General features: G+C 41.1%; 1 protein-coding gene across 3 annotated transcripts; it reads right to left on the bottom strand.

The window, feature by feature from the left end:
• Positions 1-11,184: 11,184 nt before the first annotated feature.
• LOC117778393 (WW domain-containing adapter protein with coiled-coil-like) lies at positions 11,185-21,124 on the bottom strand. 3 transcript variants are annotated; one of them, XM_034613897.1, is made up of 13 exons: positions 20,728-21,124; positions 20,268-20,301; positions 19,106-19,295; positions 18,819-18,910; positions 17,483-17,592; positions 17,233-17,330; positions 15,904-16,194; positions 14,743-14,859; positions 14,025-14,173; positions 13,824-13,915; positions 13,348-13,531; positions 12,731-12,858; positions 11,185-12,633 (listed from the first exon to the last, which is right to left on the bottom strand). In XM_034613897.1, the coding sequence occupies exons 1-13, from the start codon at positions 20,766-20,768 to the stop codon at positions 12,564-12,566; spliced, it is 1,596 nt and encodes a 531-aa protein (XP_034469788.1). In that variant the 5' UTR covers positions 20,769-21,124; the 3' UTR covers positions 11,185-12,563. The 3 variants fall into 3 exon arrangements, with proteins under 3 accessions (XP_034469788.1, XP_034469791.1, XP_034469790.1); XM_034613899.1 differs by lacking the exons at positions 20,268-20,301; positions 20,728-21,124 and adding exons at positions 19,381-19,406; positions 19,628-19,752 and having other exon boundaries at positions 11,893-12,633; XM_034613900.1 differs by lacking the exon at positions 14,743-14,859 and having other exon boundaries at positions 20,728-21,102.
• Between the last annotated feature and the right edge of the window lie 679 nt (positions 21,125-21,803).

Raw genomic sequence — 21,803 nt, 5'->3', positions numbered from 1 at the left:
ATAGCATAACATTCTCAGCGGCATTCAGGTGAGGGCTGGTGCAGCAGGAAGAGGCAGAATGCAGCATATTATTCCTCTGCGGAGATCACGTGATTTTGTTTATAACACATCGACAACAACAGCGTCGGCTCCTATGACCACAAACTCTCTTGACTTCTTCGTTGGTGTCTTCTTTGTGTGGCACCGATTTTTCATCCTGACATGTTTACTTTTCTTTTTGTACATTTGCTTTTTGCATCTGTTGTGTGTTAGAACAACCCCACCACTCGCTCGCGGTGAATCCTAGAGACTCTTGATTGACTGTAGGTGTGAATGTGAGACTGAATGGCTGTTTGTCTCTGTATATCGGCCCTGTGATATGCTGGCTCCAACTCCCCCAAGACCCTCCAAAGGTTAAGCTGTCGGTGGACTTTGGATGATGGATGGATGGACAAACAAGGAGCGGAGGAAAGACAAAGTAGAAGGATGTAATCAAGCTTTGTGCCATCAGAGGAAATCCTAATAACAAAATAACTGGGAAGCAGAAGAGGAAGAAAGGCAAAGCACAGCTGCTCAGTTGCCATGAAGTACGGTCACATTGGCAGATTTTTCTGATTGGGGCTAAAAAGAAGCCTTCTATTGATTAGACCTTGAAATAAAGTTTTAAACTGAAGAATTTCAGTTGTAAAATCTCTGCTGCAGCTGAAACAAACAGCACATTTAAGGCCGGCTGTTGGACTTCAATCATTGTACACTGTTGGAAATCAAACCAGCGGACAGTGGGAGGGAATCTGCTGATTGGACGGCACACTGCACAGTTCATGGGTCTATGATGATTGATTTATTCATGTGATGACATAATATCACATCTCCACTCTCCTGCCCTGCAGACGCAGGTTCCTCAGGGTCCTCGCAGACAGATGAGGGAAAGATTTTTACTCTAGAGATAAAAACCCTCCTGAACCAAAACATCACAGATTTATAACTAAAAGTATGACATATTTGCATTGCACTGATATTTCTCCTCTAATTTCCCCCCGCTTTTTAATGACCTTAAGTATAAAGACACAGAAGACTGTGCGCCAGGAAATACACATTACACACATAATCCATTTATTCTATTCATACCCATTATCCTCTGTATCTTTTTTTTTTATCTCATAATTATATTCGATATTGTATTTTTTCTTTTTAGCATGGTACAGCACATTACATCTAATTTTACATGTATGGCAATTGTTTTCTATTTTGTATTTTATTTTATTAATCTTATTTACTTTATTGCTCTATTGTTGCTTTTATTCTAACATAATGTCTGTTTTTATTGATTTTGATTAATTCAAGCCATACTTTGACTACAATATGAGGTTTTTAAAACACATCATTGGGTACGACTGGTAGCTTAACTTAAGCTGGATATTACTAAAACCTTCATAGCTGAGTCAGTATTGTGACTTTCTGGCTCTGCTATACTTTTATACATTTATATATACCTCAGCTGTTGTTAAACTATGTTTTAGCGATTGCCATGATCCTGTAATGGCCCACCCTGTGGCCACAGTGCTCCCTTTTCAAGTAAAACCTTCCCCAGTAACACTGAGCATCCCTGAGCCCATGAGCTGTACGAACATCCTGTAACCATTTGCAACAATAACAGTTTTGCCCCGCAATTATCTGCCAGCTAATTGGCCATTGTTCTCAGAAGACCAAATTGGTGCGGTCTAATGGTCCTCCAAGCTGTGTGAGGATTTCTCAGCTATTTAGCGTTATTGAGCATTAACATTTAAAGTTCAGCTATGGGGTACAGTGTCGTGCCATTTTCAGTGCCATTAGCATACCTCTGCTGAATACTGTCAGCGCAGAGCTTTTCAGAATGACTTGAATTCGTTCTCCGGCTCTGGGGTGTAATGAGCTTATCGGTCCTCACTGGGTATTGAATGGGACAGTTGTTATTGAAAAGGGGTCTTACACTACATCTAATGTTTCCATCCCAGATCTGAGGGAACTAGAGTAGGAATTACAATGACATTACCACAGGGGGAGAGGAGACATGGAGTAGCTGCTGTAAGAGCCCACAGGTCAGGCACCCGGGGAAGAAGCCGGTCCATCGAGGAGCAAGAGGAAGTGCGGTGTTGAACAATATTTAAAAACATAATACTCGTGACCTTCTTATAACACTCCTTTGAAAGGTTAGGGAAATGCCACAAACCTCACCTACAATTAATCACACCGAGTGAGCTGCACGGAAGTGTCCAAGGCCTCCCTTCATCACAGAGGAGAGACCCCAGTCCTCAGGTCGAAACTGAACTGTGAATACACATGGAGGACGATCTTACTGGCTCATACTTAACAACGCGATATGTATATATTCAGCATAAAAATATAAACACACATATCATGTATCCGTCGTTATCCTTTTCAGCGTCGTTGGAGCAATAATGTGTCGCAGAGCTGACCATGTGTCCATGTGGCTGACTCAAGGCAAAGTACTTCATTCTGGCTCACAACCGGCGCAGTTTAACCTGCAAGAGAGCAGGATTATTAATTCAATATCTACACTGACATAATCCACCTGCACAGTGACTGTAGCCTATCGAACGCAGCACAACCAACAGTCCCTGTAGCTACACTATCAGTAAACATAAAACTATCCTGAGGACACAAACACAGAACCACATAAACCAAGTCACAACATTAATACAACATTACTAAAATAACTAATACAGATACATTTAACTCTTACCAGTCCCATGAGCCTTTGCACTCATACTGTCCAATCAGAGCTCACCAGTCGCTACAATACTTCTGGGATTTAGTTCCATATAAAATTTTAGCATTTACTCTTGATTCTATTTATCACCATTAAATTGTAGACTCCTGTATCTTCAGTTTAATGGTATTAATTCCTATTTACATGATTAGAGTCAGAGACAATGTTATTGGCCAATTGTAATTAAGGGGTTGGCCTACGTGTGTGTGTGTGTGTGTGTGTGTGTGTGTGTGTGTGTGTGTGTGTGTGTGTGTGTGTGTGTGTGTGTGTGTGTGTGTGTGTGTGTGTATGTGTGTGCATGTGTGTAGCAAAGAGCTGGTCACCATGCAATAAGCACCACGTGCTGCAGGCCTGTCCAGTTAACAGAAGCTACACTGGATCAAATGATTACATCGTTAAACGTACCAGACTTTGTAAACGTTACTCTTCAGATTTGTCTGATTTCATAAAAATCGTACTCCTTTACATTAACTGCAACAATCATCTTCTAGATCATTTGCAATAAACCAGGGAATACGAAACATTCTAATAAAAGCAAGCTTTGATCACTTTAAATGTATTTTGTATCTCTTATTGAGGAGCCCTCACTTGGATTTATAGTCCTCCCTCAGGCCAAATACGAGCACTAATTTCCTCTCTGGACGCGGGCCAGGCAGTCATTTGCTCATGGATCTGTGTCAGATTCACACCCAGATGAAAGCAGCCAATGATGAGCTTCTTTTGGATGAAACCTCATGATTAGGTTCCACCTCTGACTAACAGCACTCCCCTGTGGTGAGTCTGTATCATTACAGTCTAACACTGAGACTAACAAGATATAACTAACAAAAAAACAGATATAATGTGTGCAGCTGTAGCCTTTATGTGTGTATGTGTATTTATATTTAAGTATGCATGCTGTGTATTCTCTATCTTGGACACAATCAGCGCTGAGATAAATGTATACATACGCAGGTTTATATCAGGAAACATCTGTCTGACTGACAGGTGAAGAAATCTGTTTCGGAATTGCTCGACACCGCATTCCTCTGTGATTCCCAAGCAGACTATTATTCAAGGATATGCACCTTCTTTGTGGTTTGGGGGCAAAAACCATCAATTCTCAAAAATAACTGGATGATTTTGTACGTTCTGCATAGCGAGTAATTTGAAAAAGGAGCCATCAGTGTTTGGAAAAGACACATTTCAGAAGTCCCCGGGCTGTAAAACACAGATTAGTCTGGGAAAATAAACAAAAACAAATACAAGATGCATACAGGCGCTCGCAGGGAGACAATTCCAACTGTGAGTGCATCCATTGTAATTTGAAGGTGCTTCACTGCTATAGAGAGGATGTTTGTGATTTGAATAGTTTATATGTTGTCGTTGGTAAATGATAAAAGTCCCTCATGCAGGGATCTGATCTCACTGAGCTTTACTGAAGACCCTGAAGGGAAATGTGGGCTCGTATGAAACATGAGCCCATTTCTTGCTGTTTTCATGTGTTAATGTTAATATCATAACTGTAAAATCTGATTAAATAAGGAAAGAGAATATCACTCAACTAAGTGTTTACTTCAGTCCCCTAATGAAACCACCTAATTTTCTAGGTCCAGATTTATATTTGGATCTGCACCAAATTGAACACTCTCATAAATATCAGTCCCTTAAACATGCCTGATTTTTTCTTTTTATCGAGATGCATGGTGAAAAACCCAATGTTGAAGAAAAATCAAATCAAAAATGTAATATGTTCTTACTGACCCATTTCACATCCATCCACCAAATGTCATGTTAATCAGTCCAGTAGTTTATGCGTCATCTTGCTTAAAAACAAACCAACAAACAAAAAAATCAATTATTTTTCCTCCTTGGCCGAGGATATACTTGATTTTGGGGAAATCACCTAACTTGTTGTGTATGTTTTGCTCATGAAGGAAGCAGGTTAGAACAGAAAGCTTTCAAAGATGGCACTGTTCCCACTGTTGTTAATAAAGACGACCAAACATGGGACGATGATAACACAGAGACACTTTCATGGAGTTTTGCTGTAATTGTCTTTGTTATATATCATAGCTAAGGTATTCAAATGAAATGATTAACAGCTCATCAACATACAGTAGTGTAACAACGCTACCAAACGCTGCAGTCATCAATCCAACGAGTGTTACCAAATCAAACGTGGAAACGATGATCACAGGCCGCAGCCTCACACCACGTGTCAATGACAGTCTAATGATGTGAATTTTAAAAGGCACCGGCCATCAGCTCTGTTATTCATCAAAAGTTTTACAAAGTCAACCTAAGTTACCCCCCCGCTCGACTGCATGTTAACTTCAGTTTGAGGGGAGATCGGTCACTTTAATGTATCCCCTCTGGCTGTGATGATGGGAGAGGAGTAGTGGGGAGCCAGTGATGTCGGGGGTCGAAATGGTCAATGGACGGGTGAGGCGGATGACAAGGACAGAGGGAAAAGAGTGGGCAACGGAGGAAAAAGAGGGAGAAAAGGGGTGAGATGAGGAGAAAAGACGGGGGGTAATGAGAGAAGGAAGCAAAGGTGGGCCGGAGAGGGAGCGGGGCTAATTGAGGAGCAGAGGGGAGGAGAAAAACCGGGCTAATGGCTGAACCCACAGCTGGCTCACCTGAATGGGAGGAGGAGCCATAAATAAACCCTGTGACAGCAATAAATATAGTGTGACAGGTAATCAGCACAGTTACCCATGTCCCCCAAGGACACTGCTGGCTAAAGGGGCCGTAGACAGCCCGGTGTCGCACACGCACCCTGACTGATGAGCGGCTGATTGAGGCTCAGCGTGAGGAGACGTTGCAGAAAGTCCCCACAAGAGAACGAGCTGAGCGCAGAGGAGGAGAGAGCCGATGAAGATGACCTTTAGCCCTCACACGTATGACGCGCACGCCGAGGGATCGAAGGCGGCAGCTGTGGGATCTATCAATCACCAGGTGGAGAGATAATAGTGGTTCGTATATAAGGTGACAGTGATCAAGCCTATCAGGGTTTAAGTGCCGTGTTTCTGGAGCTGCCTCAAGGGCAAAAGGGGGAATAGCTCATCCAGCATACGTCTGTCAGAGTTTTACATTACTGCTAGACTTTAGAAAAATGGTTCCTCCCATTGACTGAAAATGATGAGGAACCCAAACACCGCCATCTTGCACATTGGAGCCAGAGTCTGTGCAGTAGTGATCAGGGCATGTAGCCGTGGTAACGAGGTCCTGTCGGTAGCCTTGGTCGACCAATCGCGAGTCACATTTCTCAGCTGTCAATCATGATGGTTCACCTCATATTAATAGCTCCAAATAACTAATTAAAACCAAACTAACCTGAAAAATTAACACTTGAACATGCATCAGTGTAATGAGAGCTACTAAAAATGAAAGAAACCATCTTTGAGAACATTTATTCGACAAGTAATTTTTAATATGGTCGATATCCCATCAGCTAACATGGAGCAGGGGGGATTTATGACCTGTACAGCAGCCAGCCAACAAAAATACTACATTCTACTATACGCATAATTCACTTTTGATTCATATAAAAAGGCAGAACCATTATAATCCAAGAGGATGAAAATAAAAAGTGGTGGTCATGGAAGCAGAAGAAGATACAGAAGGAGAGACTCCATCTGAGGAGGTGTCCGTCTGTAGGAGACGCAGTCGCAGGACCAGGAGGCTGCCTGAGCTGCAGCATCCTGTCGCCCGAGCCACTTTAAGTTATACCACTTAAAGAATTCAATAATAAATGCTTGTGTAAGTGCCTGACCACAATTTAACAATCAACGTGTTCTTCTATCCTGCAAGTGAGACGTCTGAGTAAATCTGAAGAGGCTGCCTGTTTGTATGCGCTGAGTTGAATTATCTGCAGATATTTAAAAATGCATTATGTATCACTGAATGTGAGAAGTTAGATTGTGTCTGGTTTTCTTAAAACAACACATGTATATGTCCTCTGAAGATACACACTTATTTGTCTACGTCAAAACAGCTTTGCACAGAACGAGGGCTGTGGAGTTTGTCCCCATCACTCGACACTGACATTGCTATATTTAGAAAAGGAACTCCTAATAGACCGTCGGTTTCCATAATTACAGCAAGTAAGTAGTGGTGTGTGACTTTTGTTTTAAAAAGATGTGAAAGATTGTGAACTTGCGCTTTCACAAAATAATGACTTCACCTCTTTTTCAAGGCTAATGACAGGAGGCAGTGTACCAGATGGACAAGTGGGTCATCGGGGGGGGGGACCCATGTTTAGAGGGGAATCCAAAGAGAGATGGTAGAAATGAAAATGTAAAGTAGACCTCTCTTTTCAGATGTAACAATGCAACTTGCAAAGAGTAATGATGGCTCAGTCAGTATGAAGGTTATTTTAGTTTAGCAACTTTCAAAGAGCATGGCCACCAAAAATTGTGCAAATGTACAATTGTTAGGCAGAAAATAAAACATGAGCTCATATTTGTAAAACTCGGCTCCAGCTCCCCCAGCCATCCTCCATGGATAAGCAGTGTAGATGATGGAGGGATGGAGGGATGGATGGACAGACTGTTGTTAGCATGGGCCTGAAGGACCATGTGGCAGCTAGTGTGTACTGTACATGTCCGTCTCTACAAATACCTCTAATCTACAATGAGAATGTGGACAGTCAAAAAGACGTCTATGACTACAGATGTGAAATAAACATCAACTCGTTTTGTTTGCTTGTCAGATAAAGATAAATGAAATAATTAAAGTGGTTATTATCTAAGCTCGGACCAATCTTAGAACTAATGGGTCCAGTCGGAGTCATAAGTCATGTTATAAAATGAAGAGGATTTACATTTGTATTTACTGCTTTGCCAGAGCCGCAGCTGTGGAGACTGTTCTAAATTGGTTTGTAATGAGAGGAGCACACTGCAATCTATAGCAGGCCCCGTGCCCTCTGACAATACTGTACAGTATATGAGGACAAATGAAGCAGCTCTACCAGACACATTCGACAATGTCTGCACAAAAAGATGATAATATATCAACGTGAAACAGTCTCAGGGGCGGGCTCCAGTACGAGATGTTATGATACGCATTAAACAGTCCAGGAGTGCAGGAAAAAAAGATTTAATCATTTCAGATCTCAAAGGGGCGATTGCTGGCCAGTGCAAACGTATAGACAGGTCTATGTAGTGAGATCTACTTAGTAAGAAATAAGAAATGTACTTCTTTGCTGTTGCTCCTTCCTGCAATGATTTGAAATGGAAAAGATCGAACTTGTCATAAAATTTAAATTAATCATTTTTGAACAAGTTTAACAAATTCCCAAGTGCAGCAAATAAGCCTATGTCCAAAGAGGGAATAACACATGCTAAGTTTGTGCACGTACTTACTTACATTTCAATTAATTTAAAATTATAATTCAATTAATTACGATTTGAAAAAGTGTATTTCTCAGCAGTGGCGAGGAGCCATGCAGACAGAGGCAGTTTTGACACATCCCTGTCTGAGATTTCTGATCTAAAATGATGTAATGTGAGGTGAATGGAACTTCTCAAGAAATCACGAGCAACATCTCTTTCCAGAAGCAATGTTGATGATACTTATCACAAAATAATTCAAAGCCAGCGCAGAAATCTCAGAGGCAGATATCTCAAAACCTGGACAAATATAACTGAATAAATAGATACATTTAGATGCAGGTTAGAGCGCTACCTTTTGATTTCGTTTCATTCGGTTAGAGCAGGCCATCAGTGTCTATAAGACCTCAAGATAAAAACATGGATTATTTAGTTGATTACTATTAAAGCAGGACTGGTGAATAAGTAATGATATATCAGCCGACGTTGGCTTGTGTAGATTGTGTAAATGACTATGAGGCAGTTTTTCTTGTCATTATTTCCGAGTGTTTGTTCATTGAGGGAACTCAAGCTTACTCTGTAAAGTGCCTGGAGATAATGTATCAAGTGAATAGACTATGATTGCAGCAGGACTGCTCGATACATAGTATTTCTCCTCAGACACTTGACCATTAATGACATTAAATCACCAATTCACTGATGTGGTGTATTTAGTTAACATGGATCATTTTGACACGTGTGTAAAACATAATGACATGTTTACAGCTAGCGGCGCCTGGTTTCTGGACTCTCAGACTCCCTAAGTGTTATTACAATATGTTACTTGTTAGTTATCTCTTCCTGAGAATGCTCTTTGACCTGTTAGGTGGAGAGGTTCCCATCTTCAAGTAGGAAGCATGTTTCGAATTAGATGCCCCTATGTATGATGTCATTTTATCTCTAGTTTTGGGCGTAAACAAGTTCCCTATATGAATGCTTGTCCGGCACCGGCGACTCAGACTTCTGCATTGGCCGAGAACGTCTCCGGGTATACCTAGGTACCCGTCCTGACCTGTAACTTCTGTGTAATAAACCTTATTATACAAGCAAGAACGGTGTCCGCGGAGATTCCTTCATCATCATCTTCAACATCACTGCTGCTTAAATATACGACACTGACCTTCAGTTATACTTCAAAATGTTTACCCTTATCAATGCTGCTAAAACCTTTATCTTTCTGATGTTCTCCTTTACACTTGACATCTATTGCACTTCTGTCCGTCCTGGGAGAGGGATCCCTCACGTGTGGCTCTCTCTGAGGTTTTTACATTATTTTTACCCTGTTAAAATGTTTTTTTAGTAGTTTTTCCTTACTCTTGTTGAGGGTTAAGGGCAGAGGATGTCACACCATGTTAAAGCCCTATGAGACAAATTGTGATTTGTGAATATGGGCTATACAAATAAAATTGGATTGATTGATTGATTGAATTGGTGTGACACCAATACAAATGAAATGAAAATGCTTTTGTTAAAAACATGCTTCAGGTTTGTATTTCACCATTAATACCAGGTACACATGAGACAGAGGCGTCCTCAGAACATGTGGTGAAGTAATGATGACTCACAGGGTAACGGAAGAACTACTGAAGCAGACAAGCAAACCACCAACATGCTAACTAGCTGGAAAAACTTGTCACTTAGCTTCCTGCACTTCTTCCTTTACGCACCAGACTAACATGTTATTATGGTCTTGATATTTTTGCATCATTCTGTTTAATAGAGTTTTATACTGAAAGGATAATTGCTTATTGTCAGTTACCAAACTCTCATTTTTTTATGTTGCAGATTAATAAAGATCAGTGGTGCTACTGAACCAAAACATTCAATTTGAAGCAAACAATTTATAAATTTTTGTTTACTTTAGACTGTATATGAAGATGGACGACATGACATGAAAGTGAAGCCAAAGCACCTCCATCTTGTCCAAGTGCTCATTTTTTGGTAAGTTTAGATCTAATTAGTTATGTGATGTTATAAAAACAGGATGAAACGTCATGATGTATCGGCGGAGCCTTAATACCGTGTCTCCTTCCCTCCATTGCAACTCCGCAGACTGACCCCAAACGCTCAAGACGGCTCAGTTTTTTGGACATTTTGGCTTCATTTCTGGATCATGGGAGGAATTAGAAACGTGTCATCTATCTCTACATACCGTCTTTGTTTCAAAATTCTAATTCAAACCCACAACACTGTATTGCAATTGCAAATAACTGATTTTGCCACAAAATGTCACAATTTTTCTCAGCATCTGTTGGTCTGCAGCAGGATTCCTACCAGTTAGTACTTCAGGTTTTGTCTTACTTAATGGTGTTTAATGGGAGGATATTTTTACATAGCCATTGGTTAAAAAAGAAGATGGGTATTTTATCCAGACTGGTGATGTATATCTCTTCTTAAACGTAGTGCGAGTTGAGCCAAAGAGAGTGGGGGGTGAAACAGGAGGCTCACAGGCTTGTGAAGCTGTGCAAGCAAGAAAAGCTGCTGAGGTGTTACACAACGCTGGTCGAGTACTTTAACATTTTGAACTCTCGCTTTTCCATCATGCTTTGGTCGTCAGTCAGCAGCTCTGTATAATTATCAGCAGTGATCTGTGCAGCCCAGTGTGCATCAAGAGCTGACCCAGGATCATTACACAGGTCAACCTGATTCTGATTAGATCTTGCTCATGTTCAGGCCACAGTTTACGTGTGACATGTGCAGTAATAGGTTTTTAATCTGATGGACGCAAGAGGACAATAAAACACACACGAGCAGGAGCAGATTCAAGGGAACATAGCTCAGTGTCACCATCTTGTGGTCAGAGAAGGAGTTGTACTCTCTCAGGTATGTTAGGATTAGATTGCATTTCTCTCCATTCTCGTTTCTAGATGCATTATTGCAGTTAAGACATTTTTAAAAAGCATAATTCAACAAAATATTCAACACACACACACACACACACACACACACACACACACACACACACACACACACACACACACACACACACACACACACACACACACACACACACACACACACACACACACACACACACACACACACACACACACACACACAAATAAAAGTAAAGCAGAATATGTGGTATAATATTTTATTCTCATATTTTATGGAATACAAAGCCCCCATCCCCACGCCCACCCCAAAAAGTGTGCACATCAGATCTGGTGGAAACTATTTTTAAGGACAATGAAAAACAATAGCCAAGAGACAAAAGGAATCTGCTTTACGGGTGTTTAAGTGTACGACTGCAGTTTAATGTGATGTCTTCATATAAAAAGGAAACCCTCTCATCATGAATGAATAAACCCTTTAAAAAAAGTAGCCTGGTTGAAGAGTCAGTTGACAGAAGGGGCAGCGGCCACGACAGCTGAACATAAAGCGAGAGCGAAACGTGAGATTCCTTGTTGAAAAAAATAAAACATCTTTGCCGTTATGACTACAAGGACGTAATCAATCATGTGCAACAATAATTTAGTTTTACATCATGTAAATTCAGTCACTTCTCTATTGTTTTACACAATCTTTGCTAAGCTGCACTAAAGGAATGGAATATTTCCCCCAAATCAGACTTGGGGGAGAAACAAAATGCTGACCATTATACAAAAGAGACAAAAAAAGAAGGGATAAGAAAATGGCCAGCAAGGCTTCAAATGAATACAACCTCATGTACTAGCAGCCAACCTAGGTCCAATAATGTAGGCTTTTTCAAAATGGCTTCGAAACATCTGGATGTGTTTGACATAACTAACCATAGCCTCTCCGTGAATTTGTAGCACCGGAGTGCAGATTCCTGAAAGCAAGATCTGGTCAGGGTTCTTCGCTGATCTCATGTCACGACATGTAAGACAAACCAGCTTGAAGCCAAGATGGTAAAACCACCGACGATTATGGTGGAATAAAAATAAAGAACATTAGTAACATCACTGCTATTGAATCCGTACATTTTAATCCATGACTAAATCCATTTCATACATTTGGGGAGTGAATGCGTTTGTTCTCCCCCCCCTGAGAATTGTGTTACACCAATTATTATTATTATGAGATGATTTATTTTAGTTCAGTTTTCCAAAGAGCGACTCTCTTCCTGACTACTACACATCAAAAAACACACCAGAAAAACAAGGTAACCCAATACAATACACACAAGCCAACGTTCACAGTCCGAAAAGGTGCTGTTTGAAAAGAGCCTCAGGTCCTCTATGTCCACTTGGTGAAAGTGTCCAACTCAGTGAACTGTCAGTTTCACCTTTCAGCAAGAGCAATTCATGAGGTGGACATAGGAAAATTAAAAATAAAAAAAGAATGAAAAGAAAAGATGACGTTCAGGATGGTGAAGCTTCACCAAGTCTGCCGCTGCTTTTACAGGGAAGAATAAACAGGCTGCAGCAGCTCGCTGTCCATGTCTACTCCTCTTTTTTATCAATATTTGAATCCGTCCGTCCAAGTCCTTTCTTCTCCTACACCATGTAGGAGTTCTGGTTCTTCAGCTTGTCCAGCTCTTTGCTCTGCTGCCTCAGAAACAGGATTCTTTGGTTGACGTGGGAGGAAAAGAAAAGTGTCAATGAATGTGTGTGTTGTGATCAGCTGAAGGACAAGTCCATGCATCATTTAACATCAGCCTCACCTCTGTTCCCTCAGTGTGGCCTGGATTTCACACACTCTCACCAGGGAGCGCAGGTTTTTCATCTCCGTACAGATCTCAAACATGTACAAGCTGCCCATGTTGTGGATGTCCTCATGCAACCGAGCCGCCTGACGGAAAGACAGGAGGGATTTTTGAGACAGCATTAAACAACAGAAGAAGGAAGCAGAAGGATTGCTTGCAGTCTTTGCCCCCAAAGTTTACTTTGCTTGTAGTAACACCATAATGATATTCCGGTAATGATCTTTTATCGATGCACTTTGATCAAGAAGTTAATGAATACAATAGCTGAATTAACAAAACACCAATGGCAGACGTACACGCTTCTAAAAACCAACCAATGTAAGGAATATGTAGACTTAGCTCCAAAAGTGATGACATGATGTACATATGTCAAACTATATTCTTTAGTGTGCGTCCTTAATTGCAACGTGAAACCAAAACATGGTTGAAACAAAGGTGGTGCTAAAGGAAACTTTAAAGACACTTCTGGCTTAATGCTGCCGCTATAAACCAGTGATAAGAATCCCAGAGCTCCTGACACAGGAAAATCTACAGCAGCATTCTAAGCAAAGCAAACAAAGCACTGTGAACCGTACCTGTTTCTCCGTGTTCTCTGAAGGCCATCCTTGGATATGTCTGATGAGGTTCTCATCGAAATGAGATGCCAGTGAGGGAATGACGGAGCTGGGGTTGTCAGACTGGGATTGGCTGGTGCTGCTGGAGCCCGCATGGGACAACGCAGCACCGGATACGTTTGATCCCGCACACAGCATCTCCTGGCTGGTGGAGCAAGAAAAATTACTAACTTTGTTGATGGTGTGAATAAAATCCAGCTGCTATGTTCTTACATTCAGGGATACTGTGGATTATTCAGTATATAACAGTCATTTGTCCTCAATAAATAACATCTCATAATCACTCCTACTCTGCTATAAGTTACATTTGTATGTCAAAAAAGATAACATACTTCTCATTGAGGGATCTGCTTATTTAAAATGACATCATTCACTTTTTATTCATATCCATGCAGTCTATCACAGAAGAGAGTGTGTTGACGTGATTTTGAACTTACCTTCTCTGCTGGTGAGTTCTGGGGTCTTCTGGACGCTTCTCTACGCTCTGAGACAGGGAGACAGATCCTTGCTTACCCGAAGACATACTGCCCTGAAGAGAGAAGGAAGGACGGCAAGAGAGGGCATCAGCAAGTGTCTGTTAGAGAAACCCCCCTTCTCAAAGCCCACTTTTCTTTAGGTCTTTCAGTTGCGGCGCTCACCCTTGTTTGTGAGGAAGTGATGTTCCCGGGATGCATGCCCCCAAGGGATTTCTGGTTGTTTTGTGGCGTGCCGTTCCGTGGTGACACGTACGGCCGGGGTGATGACGCATCTGATGTTAGAGAGACAGGGGACTGACTGGAGTGCTGGGCTGCAGAAGACATAGAAAATAAGACATGGTATTGATGAGAAGGAACCGGGGATCATCAGCTTACACACAAGCAAACACACACTAATGGCCTCCATTCTAGGATGCTAACTGCAATTCATGAGATGACAGCCGTTTCCAGACATGAACTCCGAAAAATCTCTACACAACTTGGTATGAACTTTATCCAGACATCATCTTTGACATATGAAGAACGCAACAGGAGATTCTCCAATCAGATGTGTTCACAACATAGGAAAGTTCTCAAGAGCGTTCAGGTGATGGGTGGCACAGAATGGAGAGGCAGGACGTAACATCATCCGGCAGGAGAAACTGCGGCGCTGGCTCCCTTTTTCCACACAGATATGGTCAATGTCAAACTCCCCGAAACAGCCTACACTGTTTACTTGCACCAAAAAAAGCCATCATTAAAATGACCAAAAGTCAATGGGAGCATATTGGGTATTAGACAGTTACACCACTTGGGGATGGGAAGAGCAGCAGCATCCTTGATAAACAAATAGGAAATGAGTTTGTGTAGCAGATGGTGAGAGACAGCGAGAATGCCATACCTTGGTTGGAGTGCTGAGCAGCTGAGAGCAGAGCAGTGACGTTGAAAGCAGGTCCAGCAGTGAGGAGCTTATGAAGCACAGACCGCAAGGAAGCTTGGGTGACAGCAGCGGCCAAGACTGGAGGGAGGAAAGAGGAAACACACACACAAACACACGGGTGAGCGAGCAAGGAAACACAACAGGTGATTGCACAAGCACACACAACTAAGTGAGAAAAAAGTTAAGATAAGAAACCAATCAGTGGAAAGATGAATCCTGTCATGTAAATGTAATTTTACCAACAAGCACATATGTACGTGAGGCTCACACACACAGAACAGCAAGAAAGTCACAGTTAACAACAGACACACACCCAGATTACAAGCAGTAGGCCATTAATAACAGATAAGGGATAGAAAGACCCTGATATTTACTGACATATACACATAATTTTAACAGAAACTAGATGTCATTATTCTTCCACTAACTTCTACTGCAATCTCTAATGCAACATTTCTTTTATTGATCTTTAAGAAAAATAGCAAAAATATTCCTGAAGACAATTTGTCAAAGTTGTAGTTGGAATCTCTGCTGTCTACAAGCCGTGTTTTTCGTTGTCAGCACAGTTTAATGTCAGTGCTATTTTCAATGAGTAGTTTATTTTGGAACAGAATCTGAAAGTTCCAGTTTCACTCTCTGCTGCTCTGAATATGAAATTAACTCTGTTTTGCAACACTTTTGCTCAAATCCTGTTTAGAGTTTCACTGAGACACGACTCAGTCCTCCAGTACGGTCCTCATTCTTGGAGCATTTCTCTTGTAAATGTTAAACATGGAATAAAACCATTTAAGCAGAATTTAAATTTAAATATTTGTAGAGATCCTCAGTCGCATCCTCGGTCAATGTCAAGGCATCACAGTCTAGCAGAAAAACATGGCCAGTATAATATTTATGCAGTGTCATCGCAGCTCACCATAACCACAATTCAAGATTCCATGCATTATCTAAACATTTAAACATTGATCAAATAATTTTTTATCATGATTTGCCTGCATGACATGTATTTGGGCTCAGGGCAGTAAAACGAAAATGAGGGTGGCCATAGTGATTGCCCAAAAAGACACCAAGTAAAACAGAAGTAAGAGTGGAAGAGGAAGAAGTGTCATCGTGTTGTGTCCTCACCCTCATTGAGCTTAGCCATGTCCATACTGCCATTACTCATCTGCAGAGTCGCCTGCAGAGCAGGGAGGAGCTGATGTAGCAGAGCTGGGTCCTGCAGCAGCGCCGGTGACGGGGACTGGACACACTGGAGTAACTGTCCCGTCAAGGAGGAAGAGGTGGAGGATGAGGAGGAGGACATGGTGGAGGGGGTGGAACCTAAAGCACCAGGAGCAGAGTTCAGGCTCTGAGAAGAAGAGGAAGAGGAGGAATGGGCGGAGTTGGATGATGTGGACTGGTCCCCTGATGTGGTCTCTGAAAACGGACAGAGCAGAAGATATTATATTGTATGATCAAATATCATTCTCTGTGTCTCTGATGTTTACCCAAACAGTGTTCATCAGAAGGTGTAACAGAAATGTTAGAGGCTACATACAAACGCAAAGGACATTAGAGATTACAGCAAAACAAAAAATCTGACTGAATCTTTTCACAGCCAAGTCATTTTCTGTATGTACAATTTGTAAAGCAAGTTAGAGAAGACATGTATACACTGCCCAGCTTTAATTTTGTCTTTAGAAAAGGTGGGAGCTGCACCACCTTTTCCGAGCGTTATTTTGAGCTGTAAAAAGCAAACAAAGAAACCCACATATTTTGTCCATCAATATAAACAGAGCACCAACACAAAACCAGCGACGTCTGAGTGGCGGTTTACTACTTGTGTATGTAATAATTATTTAATACATACATATGAAAACAAGGCAAGAAGTTAACAGAGTTCATCATCTGTTGGCACAACACCTTAATACTTGATGGTTGTTGTTTACAGATGTGTATCCATATTGTCCACTATGCTCAGCTACTGAACGTTTACAATTCAATATTTTATCTATTATAGATTTGGATTTATTGCTTTCCATTACTCAACAGTTATAACTAAACCTTGACTGAGAGACAAGATAATAATTGTCTTGTTTCAGAATTATGTTTAGTTCATTGGTTTACTCAACACGGCCATGCACAACACAACTGTTGAGCCAGAGTTATAAAGCTAATAAAAGCCAAAACAGTACAAAACAACAATACCATAGTTAACAGCAAACGACTGATCAAACTGAAATCCACTGATGTACCATCTATGAGGACTTTCTATGAGGACTACCCTCATGTTCGGATATTGGAGTTTATTGAGTGTATTTTACCCTTACTACTATTCACCTAGTGATAGGACCAACCTCCTCTGTAAGAACCCTCATCTTAGTTTTTCTCCTTCACATCTACACTGATGGAATAAATGGCCTGTCTGAAATCTAACTGATGTAAATTTGTCATAACAATCTGAGTCGTTCTTACTTGTTGTGGCTTTGTCCTGCAAGGCCTCTTGTCTGTAGTCCATGTCCCTAGGGAAATTGTTCGGCGGCATCTTGACTGGGTCTTTCTGTCGTTGTTCCCTGAAGCAGATTAAACACGATGCAACAGTGAAAACGTGTAGGAAGAGGGCTTGATATTATGTTAAAACTGGTCCACAGTGTGATACTGCACTGTGATTACTATTTCAGTAATAAGACGGCATATGTTGTCATTTTCCTTTAAGCAGACTTGCCTCTCCAACAGGTCCTTTGGCTTCTCCCACTGGGAGACCTCAGTTCTACAGTTGTAGTAATACTTCTTTCCAGAGGAGCTGATGTGTTCGGTCCAGTCATCTGCTGGGTCCTGGTGCAGAGAGACAACACATGAGGTGAGTAAGGTTAGGGAAAGTTTTGATGTTAACCTGAGGAGTACCAATGAAAAACATGTGATCTAAATGCAGCCTTTACATTCACTGTGATGGATTACACAGCTCAAGCGATTTTCAAAACATATTTTCATATTGCTATAGAAGAAAGTAAACGGAAAATTCCAAAATGACTGTAGGGATGCTTTTGTGATTTTTGATATAAATTTTTGAATATAAAAATATCACAACTTGAGAATGTGAATGTGTCGCTTCATACAGATACAGTACACATAGGCCTGTTTTCCTTTAAGAGGAAAATGTCCCCCTCTTTCCAACCTCAATAATGGATGAGGGTTTCCAGTCTGGATGGGAGCTGGAATGTTTAATATTAATGATCATGTACTGTATATACTGTCAACTGCGGTCAATCCAACAATTCCAGGAAGGACACAGCCCCACTCATATTGTTTCTCTTCATCTACAATCACTTAGATTTTTCTGGAGAAAGATTAGAGTTCATCAGATAATTGCAGAGTTTTAGTTTTACTTGGAAACAAAACAGGTGATCTGACATTTACTGCAGCCACAAAAAAAAAATCATTGCATGAATTTGAGTTTAATGATTTTGCAATAAGTCTTGGAAGTAGATCATTAAAGTAGGACTCATTCAAAAACAAGTGTAGTTCTGATTATTGTTATGAAGGTTATAACTCTATCATGTAGCAATTTACAAACTAAAATAGTTTTGAATCTTTATTGTGATGTCAACACTTGCAGCTTGAATGCTGACACCATTAGGGAGTAAGATAATTTAAGATACCAATATATTATAACAAAATTTGCCATGACTCCTAAGATATCATTATTAAACCCTAGTGACAAACAAATGTAATGAATGTAACTGAGGCTTGATACTTTACAAGCATGAACCTTATTATAAATGACTATCTGATGAAAAGTGAGTCTCTCCTTCAAGTGTAGAAATGGAGAATCTTTTTAACAAGGAGGTCAAAAATGTAGTCAGATCATTTTCTCTTTAGAGGGAGCCTGTTACATCTCAACCATGCATTGCATTTGAGTTCGGTAACAAACTATGTGCAGAGAGACCGAGAGCGATGCCTCCACATACAGCCCTGCAAACCATCTTCGAAAGCAGTGTGACAGTAATTTGTACAGGACATGCTGAGGGTATATCACCAAATAGCGCTGGACAGCGTCTTACCCTGTCTGCAGGCTTGCTCTGAGTCGCATGCGAGTCGGGGCCATGGTGGGAGCTGTTGTTGTGAGAGTTCTCCTGAGGAGAGCTGCTGGTCCCTGCAACAAAGTCATTTATCATGTAACTGAAAAAAATCGTGTTCAGCAGGAGGAATAAATCTTCAGTGATTCGGCCGCAGATGAAAAATAATAAACACTTTCTTTGCCTTTTATTGTTTTAGGTTTATATTATGTACATTTGAGCAGTAAAGGCAATGTAGTTTGTTGTTGTTTTGCCTTTTGCTCCTGGCTTACCATTTTTTCCTCGAACTGTGTGAGAGGTTTTTGCCTTGCCATGCCCAGCGCTGTCTCCTTGTCTGCTGACAGGACTTTCGTCTGAGCGTCGCAGCATCTTGTAAGGGGGTGTGGGATCCGCTGAGCCATCGCGCACCTTGTCGTAACGGTGTAGGCTGCTGGACTGGCTCTTTGGCTGAGATTTATGGGTCTACAAAGGAACGTAGATACGACTTGATGGGGATGTGCTCATGTACACACTGATATCATTTATTCACATATGGAGGAGTACATACCATCATTAAATTATGTAGAAAATATTGTGATTAAGCAGGCCATGTCAAAAAGGTGCTAAACCACTGAGACCAACATTGAAAACAGCCAGTTATAGGATGGGAGTGGCTAATTCTAACGTGTTCATCATGTTTTGATTTCCCTAGATTATGTCATAACATTTTGCTACAAAAGGAGACACAGTTTTCTTTTTGTTGACAACATTATCATACACACTATTACCCAGTTTTTGTGTTTAACCATTTAAATGTCATATCCCGATTTCCAAATCCTGGATAATCCTTTATACCGAGAAACCCGATTTTACTAGCTTCAGTACTTTGTAAGCGACCGGGATGCTGGTGCATGTGTACATCTTTTACTTGTTTCTGACCACCTGCACAAACTGCACACAGTTACATGTAACCTGGGTACTTGTGTGTATCATGTTCGCAGGGATATGAATAACCAGATTTCTCAATGCTGCAAGTAAAACACCACAACCTGATTATGATTGAAACTGGGATAAGACTCATAACCGTGAAAATAGTGCACAGGTAAATGCAGTAGATGCTATTTTGTCAAATTATAAGCTAAAGAGTAGATATTTCATTACACCTAAGGCGTGGTTGTCAGGTTACTGTAATCTCTATATTGTTTCATGTAAATTAAAAGAATCAGTGTGAAATAAATGGATTTTACCCAGCATTAGATACACACATCTGCTGAAACATTTAAAAAATGTAATTGAACTATACATCACTGAGTTACTATGTGACCATATGACTTGATGGTGTTCCTGCAGCTCCAACGTGACAATATAAAGATTAACCTTTATTATCCAAAAAGAAAAATACTAAAACACCTCGATTAATGACAGGTAACAGCTTTCATGTCTAACATGTCGTACCTGATAGGATTGGGAATCCCTTCTGTCGTTGCACCTGTGGAGAAGAAACAGAACAAACGTTAGTGTAAACATCCGTTTTTACGCATTTTCCGGTGCATATTTAACGTTAGTTAGCTCATTAGCCACCGCTAGCTAAATTCGCTGGATTTGCGATGTTCGCAACAGCTGTTAGCTCTGGTTGTCACTTTCGTAGAAACATAAGTTCTCATATTTCATATACATCCTACATCATTTTCCCATGAGCTGAAGGTTTATCATTAGCCTGTCAGTTAGCTAGCGATACGTTGACGTTAGCTACAGGAAATATCCGGAGCCCAGAGCTAACTGCAGCAAAACTGTTAGCTAGTAGCACTAATAGCTAACAGCTACAAGAAGTCATTAGCAATCGAGCTGCGGATTAAAAATAAGGAGTAAACCGTGCGCTTTCTGGGTAGAACGTCCCGGTGAGTGTGTGATTTACCCATCGCTGACTCTTGCTGGTTTCCTTGCATACATCACCATCAAGGCCGTGGTGATGTGTGTGTGTGTGTGAGGGGGAAACCGTGGCCTCCTGTCTGTCCGTCCGCTCCGCTCACTTCTCTCTTCTTCAGCTTCCTGGTGTCTGCACCCGGCCTCTGCTGCCACCGCACAGGGAACCTAGAAGCCGCGCACCGGGCACCAGCAGTGCATAGCGGGGGGTCTCTGTGAACAGCCACCCTCAGTGCATCACCTGGCATCCAGCTGCGGCGGAACGGTGCTTGGCTCAGCCGATGTAGCTCAGCAGAAAGCGGCGGAGGCAGGAAGAAGAAGCGGAGGAGACGAGCTGCTCGCTAATGTTTAGCTAGGAGCACCGACTTCCGCTTTGACCTTTCAAAATACAAGTGTCAGTCTGTACTGCAGGGGGTTGATTAAGAAACGCACCACAAGGAAGAATAAAAGGCAAATATATCAAGATTACTGCTGAAATGTGTCAGTTATGATCGTTTAATAGTCAAGAAAAGCACCACAAAGAAGAATAACAGGTACAAATATCACAGTTACTGCTAAAATGTGTCAGTTGTAATAATATAATAGTAAACAAAAGCGCACAAATAATAATAAAAGGTAAATATATCACGATTACAGCTAAAATGTCTCAGTTGTAATAATACAATTGAAAAGAAAAGAACCAAAGAGAAGAATAACAGGTAAATAGATCACGACTACTGCTAAAATGTGTCAGTTGTAATAGTATAATATTAAAGAAAAGCACCACAAAGAAGAATACCAGGTAAATATGTCAGGTGGGTCCACAGACGGTTTATATAACAGTGTAGAGCTTCCATGTTGGAGCTTATTCCGTTATTACACACATATATCTCACTGTTCTTATGTTACACATACAACACAATCTGCCTTTGTAAGTATAAGTAAATCAAACTACCCTTGTTGCCTAGAAGGTGGAGCATGGATGTGACATTAGCTCTGTGCCGGGGGCTTTTATTTTGAAGTGAGTAGCTTGATTTCCGGTATTAGCCTAGCTGTCTCTGGATAACGTGACGCAGCTGAAAAGGAAGC

Source organism: Hippoglossus hippoglossus, chromosome 17 (genome assembly GCF_009819705.1).
Source record: "Hippoglossus hippoglossus isolate fHipHip1 chromosome 17, fHipHip1.pri, whole genome shotgun sequence".
Classification (NCBI taxonomy): Eukaryota; Metazoa; Chordata; class Actinopteri; order Pleuronectiformes; family Pleuronectidae; genus Hippoglossus; species Hippoglossus hippoglossus.
The sequence above is the reverse complement of the archived record's forward strand: the minus strand, read 5'-3'. Positions and strand labels throughout refer to the sequence as shown.

Bases quoted from the DNA above. Each gene is read 5' to 3' on its own strand.
- LOC117778393 (XM_034613897.1), bottom strand. From the start codon at position 20,768: ATGGTGATGTATGCAAGGAAACCAGCAAGAGTCAGCGATGG. The intron at 16,195-17,232 runs GTAAGAACGACT...GTCCGTTTTCAG, and splicing joins GCAGGACAAAGCCACAACAA to AGACCACATCAGGGGACCAG. The intron at 14,174-14,742 runs GTATGGCATTCT...TGTCTTCTGCAG, and splicing joins TGCTCAGCACTCCAACCAAG to CCCAGCACTCCAGTCAGTCC.